The sequence below is a fragment of the Blennius ocellaris genome (genome assembly GCF_963422515.1).
Source record: "Blennius ocellaris genome assembly, chromosome: 7".
In the NCBI taxonomy this organism is placed as follows: Eukaryota; Metazoa; Chordata; class Actinopteri; order Blenniiformes; family Blenniidae; genus Blennius; species Blennius ocellaris.
The window spans coordinates 4,250,541-4,272,186 of NC_137656.1; the positions used below are offsets into that span (position 1 = coordinate 4,250,541).

Genomic DNA, 21,646 nt, shown 5'->3' on the forward strand with positions numbered 1-21,646 from the left:
TCAAGAGACAAAACACTTTGATCTGAAGAGAAAAAGCTTTGATGTCACAGGAGAAAAAAAAAAGACACAACCAGAACACAAAGTAAATCGTCATTATGGTAAATCTCATTTTAGAACTGTGAGTTTTGACAACTGAAACTCTTTTAAAGTCATTTTTTCTCATGACTGTAAGTTTCGACATGACTGTTGATAATGTTCAGTTAAAATCCCAGTAAAAGCGCCTCGATACTACTCGATTAAGTCTGTTGTGTTTTCGTCACTTTTTAAAGAATTTCTATAAGTCCGTTTTTAAATTTTCTATTAAATAAAATCTGGGAAAAAAAATAACCTTTAAAATAAAACTAACGCAGCGGATGGAATGTTTCATGACTGCAATTTAGAATATAGACTTTTTATTACACGTTGTTTTTCCTTGCAGTTTTTTTTTTAAATATTTTCTTATTTTTTTTGTTTGTTTTTTTCCTTCCGATAATTTTTACAGCTCAATACGTAAAGGAGGCTTAAGTTTGTTGGAGTGGCCTGTTGTTGTAGCCAAAATGGCTCAAACAGCAAATAAATAGTTAAAAAAGGCCAATAAAACAGCTTAATGAAAAAAAAAAAGAAGATAATAGATAAAGCTGCAGTTTTGGAAGAGTCCCACACTAAACATATAAGTTGTGTTAAAAATTCAACATGTTTTTGGTGAAAAGTGAGCAGACGTTAGTGATAAAAGTCTCTCCTCGACAGTTAATATAAAATAAATTCTTATTATTTTTATAAATCGGTTTTCACTGCAATCCTGAGACATTTCACACTGAAAATAACTAAATATTCCTCGTTCAAACTGGAGACTGAATCCACCAGCAGAGCACCGGAGCCTACATTTCCCACAATGCACCTGCACAGCATCCTTCAGCTGGGAGTCATACTGCAGACTGTTGACATGTAAAAACCTCCAGCGTGACGTTAGAAACGTGCACGTTTCTTCTGGAGTTGACGAGTTGTGTGCGATCGACGCGCAGCATCTCCGCAGCGGCGGCACGCACACGCGGGCGATTACACCTGCACTGCACCTCTTGCTGTGTCATTACCAGGCCTACAGTCGACCCCCCCGGGGGGCTCCAGGTGGACCACCACAATACATCATCCTGCAGCGGCCGCTCCGATAAGCCACTGCGACAACAAAGCGTGATGAATGTGTCTGCTCCGTGGCACAACTTCACCTGAATGGGCTGCTGCAGCAACAACAACAACGTGCAGCGGTGGAGAATATGACACAGCTCAACAGGTGGCCCCTGCAGCCGGAGAGGAGGAGGGGGGGTATAGGGGGAGGTAGGGGTGGTGGTGGGGGGGGGGGACGTATTCGAACCCCGCAACCTGCTGCAGAGTGCAGCTCCGCACCGGTTTGCCTCGGTGTCACAGTCACACCCATGCAGAGCGGCCTGTTGCTGAGGAGAAAGGCTGCTGCTGCTGATGATGATGATGATGAGGATGATGATGCTGGGAGTTCAGCACCTTGGATAGCTCCATCTGCAGAGAGGAGGGAGGCTGAGGGGAGGCTGCACAGGCCAGACAGCAGCACCGAGAGCTCAGCCTCACCTCACCTGGTGCCTGGGTGCAGGTGAAATAAGACACAAAAACTGGGACTGCAAGATCTGGTTCAGGAGGATCACCCCCCCCCCACCACCACCACCACCACCACCATCACCACCACCAAAAAAAAAAAAAAGGTTCCCAAAATTTAAACAAAGTTCTATCTCAACTGGAGAGGCAGGGATATACAAAATTAAAACAAAAACAAAAAAAGTGTAAAGTTTTAAATAGGATTTGTTCGAGCCTGTTTGGCGTTTTGCAGGAAGTGCAGCACATTATTGACGCGTGTTTCTCAAATCTTTAAGTGTAAATTCTCTAAATTGCGTGTTTTAGTTGTGTTTAGTTGTTTTTTGTTTTGTTTGTTTTTTTTAAGCTCAGGGGAAAGGATATGGCCATTCGGTGATCTTTTTGGCATATTTCCGGATGATGTTGTCCTCGCTGAAGATGAACAGCGAGCGGTTGACGGCCAGGCAGCTCTGCTTGACGGGGATCGGGTTGTAAATGGCCATCGTCCGGGCTCTCTGGGCCATCGTCTGCTTGTACATCCTCTTGCCCCCGGGAGGCCCCCCCGCCGCCGCCGCCGCCGCCGGCAGGCGGTTGGCCCCTCTCCCCGCCGCCGCCACCGCCGCGGCCGCCGCCCCCGCCGCTGTCGACGACTGGCAGAAGCCGGGACCGCTGCCTCCACCACCTCCTCCTCCACCTCCTCCGTAGTCTTCGAAGCGAGCCATTGCGGGATAGCGCGGATCTTCTTGCAGAAACCAAAACTGAGAGCAGAAGAGCAGTGGAGCAGAAGCATCACCATAACGCGCCCGGCCGTCCCGTCGTCCCCCGGCTGCAGGTGCTTCAGGTGGGTGAGGTGGCGGCGGCCGCCGGCCGGCCGCTGCTTCTTCTCCTCCTCCTCCTCCTCCTCCTCCTCCTCCTCCTCCTCCGGGCTCCACCCGCTGGGAGGGCGTCAGTGTGCGGGCTGCGGGGCTCCGCGGCCGCCCATGCCCGTGTGTCACTCCGCCCGGGCGGGAGAGCGTGGCTGAAAGTTTGATGCCATGATGCGGGGCTGTTCCTCCTCCCTCCCTCCCTCCCTCCTTCCTTCCCTCCCTTCCTCCTCCTCCTCCTCCGGGGCTCCTCGCTCACTTTCAGCCGCTGGAAATCACAGCCTGCGTCCCGCGGACACGCCGCCACATTCCCGCGCTTCCAACCGAGCCGCCGCGAGACTCAATTCAACGACGCTAAAAAAAAAAAATTTTTTAAATCGTTTCTTTCTTCTTCTTCTTTTTTAAAAATCTCTGTTAAAGAAGATGTAAATAAATAAGGGGAGGGGAGACAAATGTCATAATAAAAACCTCCGCCGCTTCACACAACTCTCCGCTCACGAGAACGAGCCGCGCGGACTGAAGCCACGTGATTCGCGCGGAGGCTCCACCTGGAGCTGTTACCATGGCAACAAGGAGGAGCCTTCACAGTAAGAGCACAGAGACAGAGGTTTTCGAACACACACACACATCTCTGAGTAACTCTACACACACACACACTCCTCAGTGGCGACATACACACACCTACACACAGATACAGTATACGCTTGAATTTCAAAACACACACACACACACATTTGTTTCCTACATTGAGTCTTGCTTCTTGACTGCACACGTTCCCTGTCTTGCACTGTAAAACACACACACACACCCACACACACCCACACACACACACACACACACACACACACACACACACACACACACACACACACACACACACTGTCGCTCTCTCTCTCCAGACAGCCTTTCCCACTCGCTTGCTGACACACTTTTTTTACTGACGCAAGGTTTCTCTCATTATATATAAATATATAAAATATCTTAACATTAACATACTAATGCATGTTCACTTCACACAGATATTTATTATTTATTTTTAATCCCTTTTCCCTTTTAACTGTTCACATTTAATTTCTTTTTTCCTTGTATCTGTTGTGCTGATGATGCAGTGATCTTCACACACGCTTGTCTCTCTGCACTTTGATTCCCGTCAGCTCAAACGTGACAAATAAATATCAGACGAGAAAGAAACAAGAGTCAAAGTTAATTTAAAAATATTTATTTCCAAGTTAGACATGTGGTAAAAAGAACTCGGGACTACAAAAAAAAAACTGTCTTCACTTCAATAATCCATAATTAAGACACTTTAAACAACTTCAACAAACTAAAAAAAAAAAAAAAAAAATCAGTTAAAACTACTTGAACTACAGAGCTGAGATTCGTTCCTGATCACCGGCTGGAGGAGCTCAGGGGTCAGAGGTCAGGGTGGAGCTTCTATCGGCCTCCAGCGAAGTGGCGACACTTCAGAGAGCCGCACTGACAGCTGAAGTACTTCCTCTTCACCCTCCAGTAGTGATCTCCATAATCAAACCTGGTGACACAGTTCATGATTACAGTCCGATCTCTCAGCTTGAAATGACGAATTATTCGACACTCTGCACTCTCGTTGTGCAAGACGAGGGATGCACCGATAGCGATACCATCGGCAGGGACCAAATAGTTTAAATCAGTAGAATCGGTGCATCCTACCGTTTCACATACTTATCTATAGTCGTTTTCTATTGCTACTGTTCTATTTGTTTACCGTCCACTTCCTGCTGCAAACTTCCCCGTTGTGGGTCAAACTAAGGAAGAACTTATATTAAAAATGAATCAATCATTATCTATCAAATCCATTCCAACATTTTCAATAAAATTGTAAAAAGTCTCATTTTCAATGCCAATTTTTTTTTTTTTTTTCATTTAACTGGGCGTCCCAACTTTCTCAGAGCAGATTTTTATACGGTACCTACTATTTGGACGTGTATTAAAAGTGTCTGCAAAAATCACATTGATATGGAGCCCCCGATGGGACATGGAGAAAAAAAACAAAAAACGATCTTGAGATCTCGCAATAACTTTTGCGAGATCTCGCAAAAGCATGTCCTTTTGCTAAGCACTGCTTGAATGTCTTTATAGTTTAGGCCGATTTCAAAATAAAACTCAATAAAACTCTCATAAGGGTGGGTGTCCTCCATTAGCTTCACCTTCTCTCAACAACAGTCTCTGAAAGGACAAACTAAGTCGATCTCATACGCGATGCGCATATATAACAATATAGTTTTGCGAGATCTCGCAAAAGTTATTGCGAGATCCCGAGATAGTTTTTTTTTTTTCCTCCATGTCCCTTAGGGGGCTCCATACATTGATGAGAATCAATGAAAAAAACAACCTGTTCAGTCATTGATGTGACACGAGAAACGGGAAGAGTGACGGACTGAGGGTGTTGCTTTGATCTTTGCCGAGGCCTCACCCGATCTGGTCGCCGGCTTTGATGTTCCGGCTGGAGAAGAAGGCGATGCGGGGGAAGCGCAGGTCCTGGTGCATGGTGAAGACCCTCACGGCCAGCAGGTTGGGCTCGCACAGGTGGTTGATGAAGCGGCCGATGTTCCCGAAGAGTCGGGCGTCGATGCAGTGGACGTCGCCCACCTTGACGGGGAGGTTTCATGAAACCATCATCAGAAGACCGGGCGCCCGGTCGGTAAACTGGAGCTCTCGGCTTCAGGCAGATAAATAAACAGGCACAGCAGCGCCACCTTGTGGCCAGAGCTCTCAGGTACTCCTCCTGAACATCTCCACCTTCTGAGGGAATGTGAGGCACACTACGCTCCTTAAACAGTTTTAACCGTTTAACACCCTCTGAACCAAAAAGACCATCAGACATCGTTTTAAAAATATTTAAACGCGAAACTTTTCCGATACAACCCCCCCCCAAAAAACTATGCATTTTCTTGAATCGTCACATAAACAGGCCTTCAAATTTTAAAGGTAGTGTCTAACCAGGAGTTACAGATGATCTGAATAAAACCGGAAGTCCTGAAAACGTTTTAAAAAAAAAACTGGATTAAAAAAAAAATCTGCATTTTTAAAGAGACCTCTTTAAAACAGAACCGGCTTTTTAAAAAACATTGCACGTTTCTGTTAAGATTTTCAATTATGATTATTATGAACTCTTATTTCCCAAGCTTGTGTTTCCTCCATACCCTCAATACACCCGGACCGTAGTTTAGAGACAGATTCTTTCAATTCTTTAATCCAGATCTGGAGTCTTAAAAGTAAATTCTATTTTAGAGTCTCGTCTTATGGACTTGACTGGATTCTGTTACAACTGGCCTTTTAAATTGTATGTAAAAAATCTTTTTTTTAAAGATGAACTCTGCTGCCATCTTCAGGTAAACCGCTGCCACTGCGGGTAAAAAGCTGTTCAATATTGACAAACCTGCCAATTTGTATGAAGAAATGTAAAAAAAAACCCAGATCTATCTGGACTGCAGGGACCTAATCTGACCTCGTAATCCCTCCTGATTGTTGGTTTGTCCCAGCAGCCTTCATGAAGTACAAACCTTGTTGTCCAAGGTGAAGAGGAAGGAGTCGTTCTCTCTTTTGTCGGCTTCGGCGTCGCTGATTATCTCGCCGACGTACCTGAGGAGGAAGCGGAGGACGAGGTGGAAGAAGAGGAGAACGGTGAGGAGGAGGAGGAGGAGGAAGATGAGAAGTAGCTCAGACCCTTCAGTCTGGAAAAGTCTGTAAATCCGGACTCACTCGCAGATGAAGGTTCCCTGAGGAATGTCCTGCACGGCCTTCACGCCCCAGCCCATCTTCATGGTCCTGAAGAGCTGCAGCCGCACCCTGAAGCAGAACCACACACACACACACACACCACGTCAGTGTGCGGTCCGTCATCACAGAAGAAGAAGAAGAAGAAGGGATCCTGAAGCGGGAGGTGACCTGAGGCCGTTCTGCACCACTCGGTTCCGGCAGGTTCTCCAGCAGGAGCAGGCGTGGTTACACTCGAACAGGACCGGAGGCTCACGCTGGCAGAAGTCCAGAGGCAGACGACCCTCCTGAAAACGCAGTTCGGCATTTTAACCTTCAATCTGTCTCTTTCTGTGGTGCCGTAGCAGCTTTCTGTGGTCATGGAGAGACACCTAGTGGTCACCGATGGTACGGAACAGTAAATTCTGGCTTAAGCAGCCAAGCCAAGAGATAAAGTTTGACTTATAATCTGGAAAATACAGTTGAAACTTTATTAAACGATCATCCAATTATAATATGACAATTGTACTGTCCAATCTCTTGCTAGCGATACGGACAAATCACACACATGTTACACTATTTTACTTTTCTTTTTTTTTTAAAATCAGACAAACAATTAGAAAAAAGCACAACTTCAAATCTTGGAAATGGATGAATTTAGTTGTCGACTCAATTTCAGGATGAAGCGGTGGAGAAGATGAATGCATCTAACTGTGAAATAAGTTTGACAGGGTAATAATATACATTTTAATCAATAAAAGGTGAAACAAAGGTAAATCAAGGGTAGAGTAGGGATAACGTAGGCATAAACTAAGTAATGTTAGAGGTAAAATAGGGTAATATTAAGTGTAATATAGGGTTAAAATAAGATCAATGTTAAGATTAACAGGTAAAATAAGGGGCAAAGGGGGTGAAAAATGATATATTAGGAGGAAAATGAGTGAAAATGATAAAAATGGGAACATGGGGTAAAATAAGGGTAAAAAAATGGTAATATGAGGAGAAACGGGGGTAAAATCAGGGTCAAATAAAGGAAAAAAAGGGGTAATATTAGGGGGAAAGTATGGCAAAAATAAAGGGGAAGATAGGGCTAAAAAGAGTGTAAAATAATGGTAATAATAGGGGGAAAATAAGGGGGAAAAAATCGGGGTGTGTGAACTCACGCTGTCGTACCAGCAGCGCAGACTGAGCTGTCCACACACACAGGAGCCGGACACACAGTCGTCGGTACAGCTGCAGTGCTGAGAGGAAACCACACACACACACACACACACACACACACACACAGTTTTTAACATCGAGATGTTGTAATTCAGTATGGCGGCACATTGGACGGCGGAGCTCCCACCTGCAGGCGGGTGATGTCCTTGTCCACGTTGAGCTTGGACGTGACGCAGCTGTCGGGGATGTACTTGAAGTTTTCGGGACACGGCTCTCCGTCCACTCCGTTCACACAGGAGATGGGGACGGACTCGTAACCCCGGGAGACGTCTCTGAGGGACGGAGGGAGGGAGGGAGGTGTGTGTGTGTGTGTGTGTGTGAGAGAGAGAGAGAGAGATCAAATCTGTTTATACACCTGGTAAACTGGAAAAATCACTTTTCATAGTTTACAGGTAAAGACCCCATGAGATGCTACATGAGCTTTACTAAAGTGACAAAAATATAGCTTTGTTTTTTTAAAGGAAACCTAAAAAAATAAAACAGATAGATTCATAAAAAATAGAATGGAATGTTATCTTTAAAAAAATTAATTGATTGATGAAGTCACTTTATGTATTCATTACAGATATAGAGGTATAAATAGGACTACAGTTTGGTAAAAAAAAAATCCTATTTAATAACTTTTGAAATGCTCATAATTTAATTCAGATTTTAGTTTAAAATGTTTAAATAATCCTAATTTATCATTATATATAGCCAGATTTGTTTTGTTCAAACTTTATTTGATTTACAAATGTTTTATTTATTAATCTTTCATTATATATTAATTTAAATCCATTTGATTTATTACAAAATTAGCAACGTTCCTTGTACATTTTTATTTTAATGTTCATTCTGCTTATTTGAATTTAAACTTTTTTGAAATCACTGTAGTGAATTATATATTTTCTATGATTTCAAATAATCAAGTATATTTTTTTCATATGACAATTTATTAGCAGTGAATGTATTTTTTTTCTATTTTTACATTCTTAAATATATCTTCATTTTTATATTTTTAAAAATATTATTTTAATTATTTAAAACTCATTTTATTTAGATGTATTTTATTCATCTACAGATATCTTTAATAATTTATAACTTTTCCACTTTGGACACGCATGTTTTTTTCTCCTCAGTATATTTCTTTTCGCCGTGTCGGTTTCCTCCCTCGCCGTGTGCAACGTGACCATGAATACGAAGGAAATTAAAGGCGTCTCCGGCGAAATCCTGCAAACCTGCTGAGCACTCTCTCCCCCCGGCAGTCCCTCCCTCTGCGGGCGTCCGTCAGCTTCTTGTTGGCGTTGAGCGCCGTCCACACTTTGGATCCACACGCGCTGCAGTCCAGAGGCGTTTGGCCCTCGGCGTTCCTCAGGGAGGCGTCGGCGCCGCGCGACAGGAACAACCTGGAAACACGGCCAACATCAAGTCAGAACCTCAAGTGTGTGTATGTGTGTGTGTGTGTGTGTGTGTGTGTGTGTATGTGTGTGTGTGTGTGTGTGTGTGTGTGTGTGTGTGTGTGTGTGTGTGTGTGTGTGTGTGTGTGTGTGTATGTACACACTTCCACTCCTCACTGATGAAATTTGCTGCTGCTATTTCTTATATTCTGCTATTGTTCTTTCAATTGTCAAAATCATGTTTTTGTTCTTTGTTTTGTTTTTGCTTTGGTCATCGTTTTGCTTTTTGTTTTGTTGTTTTGTTTTTTGCCTACCTGCTAATTTCTACTCTTGCTAGAAAATTATGTTACTGTCTAGATAGAGCGGCTCAGGCTGGTTTAATCTAGAAAATCACGTTACTGTCTAGATAGTACTGTTCAGACTGCTTTAATCTAGAAAATCATGTTACTGTCTAGGTAGTACTGCTCAGGCTGGTTTAATCTAGAAAATCATGTTACTGTCTAGATAGTACTGCTCAGGCTGGTTTAATCTAGAAAATCATGTTACTGTCTAGATAGTGCTAGTCGGGCTGGTTTAATCTAGTAAATCATGTTACTGTCTAGGTAGTACTGCTCAGGCTGGTTTAATCTAGAAAATCATGTTACTGTCTAGATAGTGCTACTCAGGCTGGTTTAATCTAGTAAATCATGTTACTGTCTAGGTAGAACTGCTCAGGCTGGTTTAATCTAGAAAATCATGTTACTGTCTAGATAGAGCTGCTCAGGCTGGTTTAATCTAGAAAATCATGTTACTGTCTAGATAGTACTGCTCAGGCTGGTTTAATCTAGAAAATCATGTTACTGTCTAGATAGAGCTGCTCAGGCTGGTTTAATCTAGAAAATCCTGTTACTGTCTAGATAGTACTGCTCAGGCTGGTTTAATCTAGAAATGCCGCCACCTCTGAGTCGGAGTTTTTCCTTTCCACAGTCGCAAATAAACCCGCTTGCTCATGTGAATATGTTGGGCTTTTCTATTTTCTCTGTAAAAGCACATAGGAATGACTGTATTGTATTTAAAAAAAAAAAAAATTTATTTAAAAGAAACGACGAGGGATGGTGAAAACAAACAAACAAAAAAAAAAGTGTGTGTGTGTTTTTCCGGGAGCTTCACACTCACACGACACACTCCAGGTGGTTCTCTCTGGCCGCGACGTGGAGCGGAGAGTCTCCGTGGACGTTGATGGCGTGGAGGTCGCAGCGGGCGTCCAGCAGAGCCTGGGCGACGTCGTCGGAGCCCGACAGGGCGGCCCAGTGCAGACACACGTTCTCCTCCTGGGGGGGGCACAACGGCTTTTTATCCATCAACAAGTCCGATTCGTCACGTTCAAAGTTCAATTTCAATATTTAAAGTTACATTTTCGACGTTTCGGAGTTCAATTTGTATTGAGAGAGTTCAAAGATTGTATTTTCAAAGTTCAATCTTCTGTTGGAAGTTCAGTTAGATGTTTTAAAGTTGAATTTTTATGTGTAAAATTAAAACATTTTTATGTTTCAAAGCTCAATTTTCTGTTTTGAGATTTTTTATGTGTGAGGTTGAATGTGTTCAAAGTTCAATTTTATGTGTTCAAGTTTTAATAGTTTAGTTTTTATGCTCAAATTTAGGTTTAAAGTTCAATTTATTTTCTATGTTTGAAGTAAAAAATAAAAAAAAAATTGTGTTGAAAGTTCACAATTTGTATGTTTTAAGTTAAATTTTCTGTTCGAGGCCAAATTTTATTGAAAAAACACACCCCAGATAACAATACAATGTAAAGATTTATAGAACTTTCGTTTTTTTTTTCTGCTTTTAGCACCATAACAAAGAAGGGAGAACAACATGACGGGCGGGGAGCCTCTTGTGTCTTTCATTTTTAAATCGGTGAAAACAACAGATGTCGCGGTATTGATAGAAATAGCAGTGTTCTGAAAAAAAAAAACTGATCTCACAGACTTGACTTAGTCCAACGATTCCGACCGCGCTCTAATAAAACGTGTCTATTTGTAGTCTGATCGAAAAAAGAAAGTTCTAAAGTGAAACTTTATACATTCAAAGTTCAATTTTCGACACTTAAAAGAAACATTTGCATGCTTCAGGTTGACTTTCTGCCTTCTGCCTCGTCGTAACATTGAAATAAAAGTGAAGCGTGAGCTGTTTAAGAGTATTTCGGTATTTTTTGAAACGCTCGTTCTTTCTCCCCGAGGCGAACGCCTCCCGAATGTGCGTGCTGCCTTCACTGACCTTGTCCCGGATGTTGACGTCGGCTCCTTTGTCCAGCAGCAGCAGCACCAGCTGCACGTGCTTGTACTCGATGGCCCAGGTGATGGGAGTCCAGCCTCCGTCGTCCTGAACACACACACACACACACACACAAGCTCCAGGACTCACACACACACTCAAATTCGAATATTGAGTGACCTTGTGTGTGTTTCCTACCTGACAGTTGATGTGTTTGGAGGCCTTGGAGAGCAGGTGCTGGATCACGTCGTAGTGTCCCAGTTTGGCGGCCAGGTGGAGACAGGTAAAGCCCAGGACGTCCTGAGGAGACGACCGAGTCTTCAAATGGAACGTCATGGGGGACACGACACTCAAAAGACGTCCCGGCATAATAATCCAGAAATACCACCTCATACAACATGGTTTTCTCCACCCCCCCGTCCCACTGCAGTTCATCCCGGAGGGACGTAAGGAGGCAAAGCTCACCCCAGAGCGCGGTCCCGCTACCAAGAGTTGGATAAAATGTAGGCGGGTCGTGAACGACGCAGCGACGTGACGTCATTTACGCAACAATAATGGCATGAAGAAGGTAGAATTGCGGCTGCAGGTCATGACAGGTCAACTGGTGTCTGAAGCTGGGAGCTTCCTGTACCTTTCACAGTAAAACCGCTGCGCTGCGGAGCGCCGGCAGTTTCAGGAGGTTCATTGCGGACTTGTTGAGAGTGACGGAACATTCTAGTGAATTACACAACTACAGGACATTAAAGCCACACCACTCAACAATCCCAGATCTCCTACATTTATCTTCCATTTTAATGTGTAGCAATAAAAGAGCTGATAGCTGCAATGCATTATGGGAGTTTCTGTGTGTCGTGTTTTAGATGTAATTATTGGGGGTTATGTTAGGTTTGTAGTGTCGGTAATAATTGTGTTGTGTTGTGTTTTTGTTGCTTAGTTCATGTATTTTAGTTTATTAGTTGTAAGTTGTCAACCAGCAGTGAAGAAGGTTTTGTGTGTCGTGTCGTCCTGACATGGTCCGCCTGGGGGACTGTCAAAATAAAAGGCTGATGTGCACGCCTGTTGTAAAGTATAAGCTCTCTGGGTGTTGTGTTCAGTGGGAAACGGGACCAACTGGCTCTTTGAGCATTAAAGGTTGCCGACCCCTGGTCTGGTGTCTCTACGTACATACGTCTACGTGCCGCGATGCTTCTCGATACGATGACGTAAAAGTAGGAAAGGTTCGATGAGGCATGACGGGACCAGAGTTGAGAGAAAAGGAAGGTTTTAAGAGCGATTCAAACTCCAGAGGAAGGTGAAGGAAGTTTCGACACGCTGAGAGAATAATTGACGTCATACTCTGCGAGTCCCGACGCTCGTTGGCGTGTAGCGCGGGTCGGCGTTTTACGTGATGCGCCTGAACGCAGCTCCTTCAGATTCTCATCTGAAGTCAGATCTATTCGTTTGATTTCCTGAGAGGCTTTAAACTGGAATCAATCTATAAACAACAGGTCAAATCCTCATTCACTTCCTCATCATCTTGGGACATTTCTCAAGTGTTTCCAGTCACGAGCGACGTCACGGCGGCGGCGGCGGGACCGACCTTGTGTCCGACGGCGGCCCCGGCCCGGATCAGGTACTTCACTGTGTCCAGGTGGTTGTGCTCACAGGCCGACATCAGCGGCGTCCGCTGCTCCTCGTCAAACATGTCCAGGTTGGCGCCGGCCTGAGGGGGACGCACACACCGGTGAGCGGGAGAAGAATTGAACTTTGGACACAAAAAATGTCATTTTAAAACATAAAAGTGAATTGGAAACTTTTAAAATTGAACATTGTTTTGTAAAGCTACATTCTGAAAATAGAAAATTGAACTTTGAATATATAAATTGAAACTTAAAACACATGAAATTGAACACTGAAGATATAAAATGACACATTAAACTGAAAAACTAAACTTTAAACATAAAAATAAATTTACTTTAACGAGGAAAAAATGGACTTTAAAACCTTCGTTCTGAAAATATTAAATTGAACTTTGAACATATAAACTGAAACTTAAACCTGAAGATATAAAATAACGCTTTAAACTGAAAAACTAAACTTTAAACATAAAATAATGAATCTTAAAGAGAATAAATGTACTTTAAAACCTTCGTTCTGAAAACATTAAATTGAACTTTGAATATATAAACTGAAAATTAAAACATGTGAAATTGAACACTGAAGATATAAAATAACACTTTAAATTGAAAATCTAAACTTTGAACATAAAAAAATGAACTTTAAAGAGAAAGAATTTACTTTAAAACCTTCGTTCTAAAAATAGAAAATTGACCTTTGAATATATAAACTGAAACTTAAAATATATGAAATTGAACACTGAAGATATAAAATAACATTTTAAACTGAAAAACTAAACTTTAAACATAAAAAAAATTAACTTTAAAGAGAAAAAAAGTACTTTAAAAAATGTTAAATTGAATTTTAAACATAAATTTGAAGTTTGAACATAAAAATCGAACTTTACGAAAAGAAAATTTAAATTTAATTGAACATTTTTCAACTTTAAATATTGCTAAAATTTAAAAAATTTACTTCGAACACAAATTGTAATGCTAAACATAAAACAGCATTTTGTTTATTTTGGAATGTATTTTTAAACACATTTACACAGTAGTAACTTTTTTTGTCATTGCATCTTTGAAAAAAATTAAAAAACAAAAACACCAAGAAAAACGCGAGGAGGAAAGCTAAAATCTCTCCCTCGGAGCCCGAATCAGGACAGACCGCCCGACGGAACCTCCTCACCTGGACCAGCATGTGGCAGACCTCGTGGTGGCCTTCGGCCGCCGCTGCGTGGAGCGGGGTGCGCTTGTTTTGACCGTCCATCAGGAAGTTGGGGTCCTTCCCGTCGACTAAAGCAGACATAACACCACGGGTGAGAACGTGCGAGACCCGAGGGGCCGAGAGTCGTCGTCATCGTCTTCTTCCACTCACCCAGAAGGTGGATGACCTTCTGCAGGTCGCCCTGCTTGGCGGAGACGTAGAGCTGCCGGGTGGGGAACCTGGTTTTCTTTGGTTTCAGGCTACAAAGAAGAAGAAGAAGAAGATTTGATTGGTTCAGTTTGTCAAACTGAAAGTTTCTAAAGAATTCCATTTAAATACAGTAAAATAGGAAGACTAGAAAAAACTGAAAAAACAAAAGACACAAATCCGTTATATTGACATTATTGATATTATCTCATTCATTTTCCAATACATTTGGTTTTCAGTTCGGTATACGTATGGATATTATGTTACAATTTAAACACTCTTTAATAAAACTACTGAAATCTGTTTTTTCCCATATTTATATTCTTAATTTCATGACTTTTTTTGCTTTATCACCCCACAAACTTCTGGTATTAATCCTGATTTAATTGTTTATTATTTGATTTATTTCTGTGCTTCCTTATTTGTCCAAACACGTAGATTTATTTTCTTATTTCCTATCTGTACTTATATTGCTTATGTTTTTTTGTTTGTTTTATTTCCCATTTTAGTTCACCAATTTCCCCATTTTGGATTTCATTACACAATTTTATTTAATCACTTAGTTAAATTTTCCAACCAAACGTCCAGTTCTATGTACTTATTGTTTATTTAAAAAAAAAAAAAAACAAAAAAACCTAAACCTGTGAATTAATTAATAATTCATTAATTCATATTTGTTCATTTTATCACAGATTTGGCTGATTCCATTTATTACTTACATCTATTAAAAGGTAATGAATAAATACATTAATAAATGAATAAATGAACAAATACATAAATAAATAAACAAATAAATAAATGAACAAATACATAAATAAATAAACAAATACATAAATAAATAAAAAATGACTGAATGAATGAACAAATAAATAAATAAATAAATGAATGAATGAATGAATGAACAAATAAATAAATAAATGAATGAACAAATACATAAATAAATAAATACATAAATGAATAAATAAATAAATAAATGAATGAATGAATGAATGAATGAATGAACAAATACATAAATAAATAAATAAATAAGTAAATAAATAAAGAAATAAAGTTTAAACAGCTTTTTCATTCTGAGGAATTTTTTTGTGGCTGAAAAAAAAAAAAAGTTACATTATTTCATATTAACATTACTTTTCATCATCGAGCGCCATCAGGATGTTTTCCAGAGACTCTTTGGGGATCCTCTCCGCCGGACGCGGCGCGTCGTCCTTCAGCCTGCAGCAGAAGCAACGGAAGCGGCGAAGGAACTTTAGACCCTCAACGTGACCAACTGGATTTAACGGCGTTTTCTCCCCAGAACCCCGTTTTTACCTGCCGGGACTCTCGTCGCGGTCCCGCTGCGGCTCGCTGCTCTTCCTGGCTCGGAGCGGCAGCGGCACGGCGGGCGTGGCGGGCACGGACGGCAGCGTGGCGGCGGTGGGGAGCGACGGCCCCGGGTTGGAGCGCGGCACCGAGGGCGACGGCGAGGGCGAGGCCCGGGGCACCGTCACCGCCGCCGCCCCCGTGGCGTCCTCGCCGCAGTGCGGGCAGAAGCGGCGCTCCCGCAGGATGGAGGCGCAGTCCCGGTGGAAGCGGTGGGAGATGTTGCCGTACGGCCGGCACTCCAGGAAGCTGCCCTGTGGACAGACAGGAAGTTACTTCGCCTCAAACTACTTCACCGTTACTTTTCAAGTGAAAAGTGATTCGTTACCGGGAGATTTAACTGCTTATTGTGGGTAAACAGGAGGTTAAAGAAATAGCAACCCGTAAGATTACTCAACTATTTATGAAAAAACAAGATATTTTCGTAGCGGCTATTACATAATAGTACAGTATTTGCTCACATTTGATTTAGTTTTACTTGTGGTTGGTCATTGTGGTGGATGAGAAGATTAAAAGTACACTCCCCAAAATATTTTCTATGTGGTAAAAACATTTTTTTTTTAATTTAATACATTTTATTATTTCTTACGGAGCCCCCGAAGGGACAGGGAGGAAAAAAAATTAATACAAAAATGAAGAGGATGTCCTTTCACTAAGCACTGACTGAACGCCTTTATAGTTGAGGCTGATTTCAAAATAAAACTCTGGTACAGGTGGGTGTCCTCTATTAAAAAAAAAAAAAAAAAAAAAAAAAAACTTTTCAGCCTCTGCACTAGATACTATACAATGAAGCTGGAGTCAAATTACAAGCACAGAGTGCTTCGACAAACAGGCTGTAGTGGGCATGGTGGTGGTGGTGGTGGTGCTGGTGCGGGTGGTGGTGGTACTGATGATGGTGGTAGTGGTGGTGCTGATGGTGGTGGTGGTGCTGGTGTTTGTGGTGGTGGTGGTGCTGCTAGTGGTAGTGGTGGTGGTGGTGGTGGTGCTGCTGATGGTGGTGGTGGTGGTGATGCTGGTGTTTGTGGTGGTGCTGGTGGTGGTGGTGATGCTGGTGGTGGTGATGCTGGTGTTTGTGCTGGTGTTGGTGGTGGTGGTACTAGTGGTGGTGGTGGTACTAGTGGTGGTGGTGGTGTCTCCTCACCGCCCTGCAGAAGAGCCCACAGCCGGGGCAGCACTGGTGCTTGACCATGCCGGCCCGGTGGTCCTCGCACAGCACCAGCAGGTGGACGGTGTTGGAGGGTCTCATCATCTCCTGCTTCATGGCCCTCCTCTGGCAGCGGCTCAGCTGTGGACGTAGCGACCACACGCCTCCGTCAGTTCTCTTTGTGGAACGTAACGCGCCGTTACTCTGCGACGTTTTCTTTTTTTTTTTTTGACCACGGTTTAGTCACAAACGGCGCGCATCCGCCAAAATATTCTGAAAACGAAAAGGCAACTTTTGAGTTTACCGTTCCGTCCGCCGTCTCCATGGCCATGCAGATCTGATCCACCGAGGCGCCGCCGCCGCCGCCCGGCGTCTCCATGCGACAGCAGCACAGCGGCAGCTCCTCGGCCAGGTCCGACTCCGTCGCCTCCATATCTGCTGCCACACCTGCACACACACACACACTTCAGGATCGAGACAGGTGGAGGTGGTGGGAGTGGGGGAGGGGTGGTGGGGGTGGGGTGGTGGGCGTACCTGCCAGGGGGGGCGACAGCAACTCCACCTGCGCCTTCAGATCCAGGCAGTCCAGTGCTAGCTCTGTGTATTCAACATGGCCGCCTGGCCCCGCCTCCTCCTCCTCCTCCTCCTCTTCCTCCTCCTCTTCCTCCTCCTCCTCCTCTTTCTCCTCGTTCCCGGCAAACGAAACTCCCCCGTCCTCCGGGGGCGGGGTCGTCGGTTTGTCGTGCACCGCCGCCCGGATCCTCTTCGCCGGTTGCTGATCCGAGAAAACAACAACAGCCGTCAAACGTGTTTTTTTTCTGGGCGTTTTTTTTGTGTTACGAGGTTGTTGTTGTTGTTGTTGTTGTTGTTGTTGTTGTTGTTGTTGTTGTAAACAAACCCACCTTGATGTGCCGCTTCACGACCTTCACCGCCTTCGTGGGCACCAGGTTGTACCTTCCCATCTTCCGCTTCCGCTTCCTCTTCCTCGCAGCTGGGAAAACATGAAAAAAAAAAAAAAATCACACATCGCGATCCCCAAAGAAAAATGGAAAAACGATGAGCTGTGACTTTTGCTTCGAAGCTCAAACTGACCGGCCGGACATTTCTGCGAGGCGGAGGAGAGCCTCGCCTCGTCCCGATGAGACTCGGGCTCGGCTTTGACGACCACGTCGGACTTCTGGGGGTCGAGAGGAGCCGCTTTCGACGCCTTCTTGCCTGCAGGCTGGAGAAACAACAGACGTTGTCGTTTACGTGAGATAGAAGAACTTGTATAACTTTTTTTTAACAAGTTAAATGCGAGAATAATTTTTTACCTTGCTGACATGTTTTCTGCTGCGCCTGCAAGCTTCCTCCGATGCGCAATTACAGTTACATTATTCCAAATTATACAGTATATTAATTAGATATTATTATAAATACTACATTATTAATTGAATATGAATACATAGAAATTTATATTATACACTATAACACTTTTATAATACAGTTTTATAATATTATATAGCATGGTAATGTTACTATGCTATAAAAATATAGCATGGTAATATCATATATAACAATATTCATATTAATAATATAATAATAATTAATATTAGTAATATAATAATATATATAATAATGAATAGTGCTTTTTTTATTTATATTATATTTCTAAATATATAGAATGCTATTATAACACTATAACAGTGTTATAACAACAATAGTATATAGCATGGTAATATTACTATGCTATAAAAATATAGTATAGTAATATTATATATATATTATATATTCATATTAATAATCTAATAATAATTAATATTAATGCTATACTATATATAATAATTAATTGTGCTTTTTTAAGAAATGTTTCATTATAGGACTGAGCTTTTTCACCTTGATTTGATTTGAATGATTTACTTCAAATGAAGGAACAATTAAAATTAGATGAAACAAATGGAACATAAAAAAATACAAAAAATAAAAAGCCAATTTTTGATATAATCCACATTTGACTTGTTGTGCAGCTTCGGCGTTTTAACAACTGCATCACAAGAGTTGTGCTCCGACTTTACCCGGACAGGAGAAGCTCCCTGCGTTTCCTCTTCGCCCGGCGTCCGTCCCGCCCTGGAGCCGAGCGTCAGTGCATCCACGGCGGCGGCGGCGACGAGTCTCTCCCTGATGAGCGGCGTGGCCAGGCGTCCCGCCGCACTCAGGAACAATCCGGCCGGCGCCGACAGACGTTTTCCGCGCGGCGCCCCCGGGGGGCGCCTGCCGCACAGCGCGCCGTCGCTGCTGATGGGCGAGCAGTGGAAGGGAGTGATGGACACTTTGTGAGCTTTGGCGGTGGCAGCGGCGGCGGGACGCGAGGCGGGACTGGAGGGTCTCCTGGTGGACAGGGACTCCTCGCCGCCTGTGCTGTGCTCCATGGAGGAAGCTGCTCCGACTGCAGAGGATCCTGGACAGAGAAAAGCTTCATTATTACAACATGAAATGTGTATCCGGGGACTTTTTCCCAAAAAATTCTGAAATTTAAACACATATAAAAAAAGAAAAAACTTTTAAACATAATTTATAATTCAAATATAAGACTATTACTTTAAACACCAAAAAAATGAACCTTGTACTTAAACATTTTTACTCTGAACAAATACAATTTAACTTTAAGCCGACAAAGTTGGACTTTGAACATAAATCACTCAACTTTTAATGTATGAAATTGGATTTTAAGCACAAAAATTTAATTTGAACGCAAAGATTTTACTTTATACAAATAAAATTCAACTTGAAACACAAAAGAATCCTTTAAACATATTCAATTAAACCCAACTGAACATAAATAAGTCTATTTTTAAACATCAAAAATAAAAGTTTTACTTTAAACGTAAAAATTGAACTTTGAACAGAAAATTTCACTTTAACATACGAACTTCAAACATTAATTATTCCAACATTAAAAACGAGCTTCAAACACAAACATTTTAAATTCGAAAATAGAAATTTGTGTTAAATTATTCAACTTCAGATGTAAATAATTTAACTTGTGAAAATTTACTGTAAATCCATACATTTAAAACTATAAAATTTTACTTTGAAATTTCCTGGCAGAAATACTTTTACTAGTTTTACAAAACTGAAGTCAGAAACGTGTTATTAGTTCTATTATTAGTATTATTATTAGTTTTAGAAACACAAGTAGACCCCAAAGCCATCGACAGGAAGTCGGTCACCAACTAACACGGACCACAGTTAATCCGAAACACCAGTCAGAGCTAACTATTGTTTTGACCCGGAGGAGGGTTTAAAAGTGTACTAAAACAACATTTAATGTTGTCTTCCACCCATTTCAAGAAACTTGCGAGAGTCTTCTAACAATCCAGGCTCACACAACCGTCCAGCGACGAAGTTTAAAGAAGTTATAAACAGTTTTAAAAAAGCGGAGTGTTATCCGCAAGTGGGATGTTTTGATTCTGGGACAGTCGCACAACTCGCTTAAAGAGTTGAAAATCAGAGTTAAATATTCATCTTCATAGCAGCAAATGTCTTTGATGGTTCTGTAACTACCTGCTAAATGTCCGTGAGTGTTTTATTAAGCTGCGAACTTTCAGGAGAAAAAAAAAAAAAGTAAACAATTAGCTACACAGCATGCTAATGCACGAGGAGCGAAAAGTGACACGAAGAGGGAAGAAAAGCGGCACAAAGCGGGTTTGAGATGCGCGACGAGTGACAGAGGACCGGTGCCGGGAGAGGAGGGGGGGCACGGTTCAGTAGGAAAAGAGAAATAAAGGGTCGGGGCAGCAATCTGGACCTACCAACTCCGTGATGCTCTCTCTTTGACCCGTTTGAGGCGGGGCGGGAAACCACGAGCTCAACTTCCGGTCCCGTGACGTGAACCCTAACATTCCCCCCACACCATTCCCCTCCCCACGTTAACTTGGGACTAGTTAGACTAGTTACCTTGTTGAATGAAATAAACTACAGGCGTGATCTTTTAACTGATGATTCACACACATTTCAAACAATTTGGTGATAAACAAAAAAAAAATGGATGGATGGATGATGGATGGATGGATGGATGAAGGTCAATGAGGTTATGGAGATCAGATTCAGATTCAGATTGACTTTATTAATCCCTTGGGAGGACTCCCTCGGTGAAATTCAAGTTCCAGCAGCTTTTCACGGGACAGGAGCAGCACACAGAGAGCAAAGAATAAAGAATAAATAAAATAGGATAAGGCTAAAAAGTAAATAAATAATTATGTACAATATTATATAGACTCTTCACTAATTCACTAACCTTAACTAAATGGAAATACCAAAAAAGAATCAAAACTTCATTTATAAAATATAAAGTGACAGGTGACGTTAAAAATGCTCGGTGGTTACAGGCAGGGTTATGAGGTGGGTAGCTGCTACTTCCCTTCTGTCCTCTGACCCCCCCCCCCCCCAGTGAGGAGTTGTACATCAGGCTCCTCTGGTTGATGATGACGGCGTGCAGAGGGTGGCTGGTATCGTCCATGACGTCCAGCAGTTTGTTCGGTGTTCTCGCCTCATCGGTGAGGTATATAGGAGGTAATCGGGTCTGGAGGCGTGAGATTATCAAGGTCTTTGAATGTCAGCAGGAGAATTAGGAAGTGAATAATGTTGTTGAATTGGGAATCGGTGGGGATTGTGGAGAACTGGAGCGACGCGATCTGGTGGTGATCCAGCCGGCAGCATTCTGGACCATGAATGGATTAACACAGGAGACCTGACAGAAAGGGATTTGCTTTGGTGAAGACGGACTTTTATCCAATGAAGAAAACCTTTAATTGTTTTTTTTTTTTGTCAACATTGAGTTTGAGGAAGTTGGAGAATCGGGGTTTAAGGTCCTGCAGACAGTCTTGGAGGGAAGTAGGTTTGTGGAGAGGTAGTGCTGAGAGTCATATGCAATTAACTATTTTAAACATAAAAAGTTGTCAAGTGGAACACTCCTGTATTTAAAGAAAATCATTTTTGTGCATTTGAACCTTGTAAAATGTTATCGATTACTCACGTATAAAAGCTTCACATCTTTTTCAAGCCGTCAACCTGAATATTTGTGTATTCTGTGCTCTAAAATACATCTGTATTTTTGATCGTATACT

The 21,646-nt window shown here is 42.3% G+C and overlaps 2 protein-coding genes across 3 annotated transcripts in view; both read right to left on the bottom strand.

Moving 5' to 3' along the window:
- cacna1ba (calcium channel, voltage-dependent, N type, alpha 1B subunit, a) overlaps window positions 1-2,300 on the bottom strand; it is a gene marked incomplete at both ends in the record, with an annotated part of 97,513 nt that extends 95,213 nt beyond the window's left edge. The window contains 1 exon segment of the mRNA XM_080498848.1: window positions 1,963-2,300. Within this exon segment, the coding sequence (XP_080354974.1) occupies window positions 1,963-2,300 (338 nt within the window).
- Window positions 2,301-3,644: 1,344 nt separating this feature from the next.
- ehmt1a (euchromatic histone-lysine N-methyltransferase 1a) lies at window positions 3,645-20,369 on the bottom strand. 2 transcript variants are annotated; one of them, XM_080498849.1, is made up of 23 exons: window positions 20,333-20,369; window positions 18,596-18,978; window positions 17,634-17,763; window positions 17,444-17,532; window positions 17,076-17,316; window positions 16,846-16,988; window positions 16,539-16,682; window positions 15,347-15,651; window positions 15,167-15,250; window positions 14,000-14,088; window positions 13,811-13,917; window positions 12,606-12,728; window positions 11,225-11,326; window positions 11,030-11,134; window positions 9,929-10,083; window positions 8,615-8,782; window positions 7,525-7,669; window positions 7,340-7,417; window positions 6,369-6,484; window positions 6,183-6,269; window positions 5,984-6,062; window positions 4,894-5,069; window positions 3,645-3,972 (listed from the first exon to the last, which is right to left on the bottom strand). In XM_080498849.1, exons 2-23 carry the CDS (start codon window positions 18,947-18,949, stop codon window positions 3,876-3,878), a joined length of 3,117 nt encoding a protein of 1,038 aa, XP_080354975.1. In that variant the 5' UTR covers window positions 18,950-18,978; window positions 20,333-20,369; the 3' UTR covers window positions 3,645-3,875. The 2 variants fall into 2 exon arrangements, 1 of the variants encoding a protein (XP_080354975.1); XR_013936672.1 differs by lacking the exons at window positions 3,645-3,972; window positions 4,894-5,069 and having other exon boundaries at window positions 5,989-6,062; window positions 7,350-7,417.
- Between the last annotated feature and the right edge of the window lie 1,277 nt (window positions 20,370-21,646).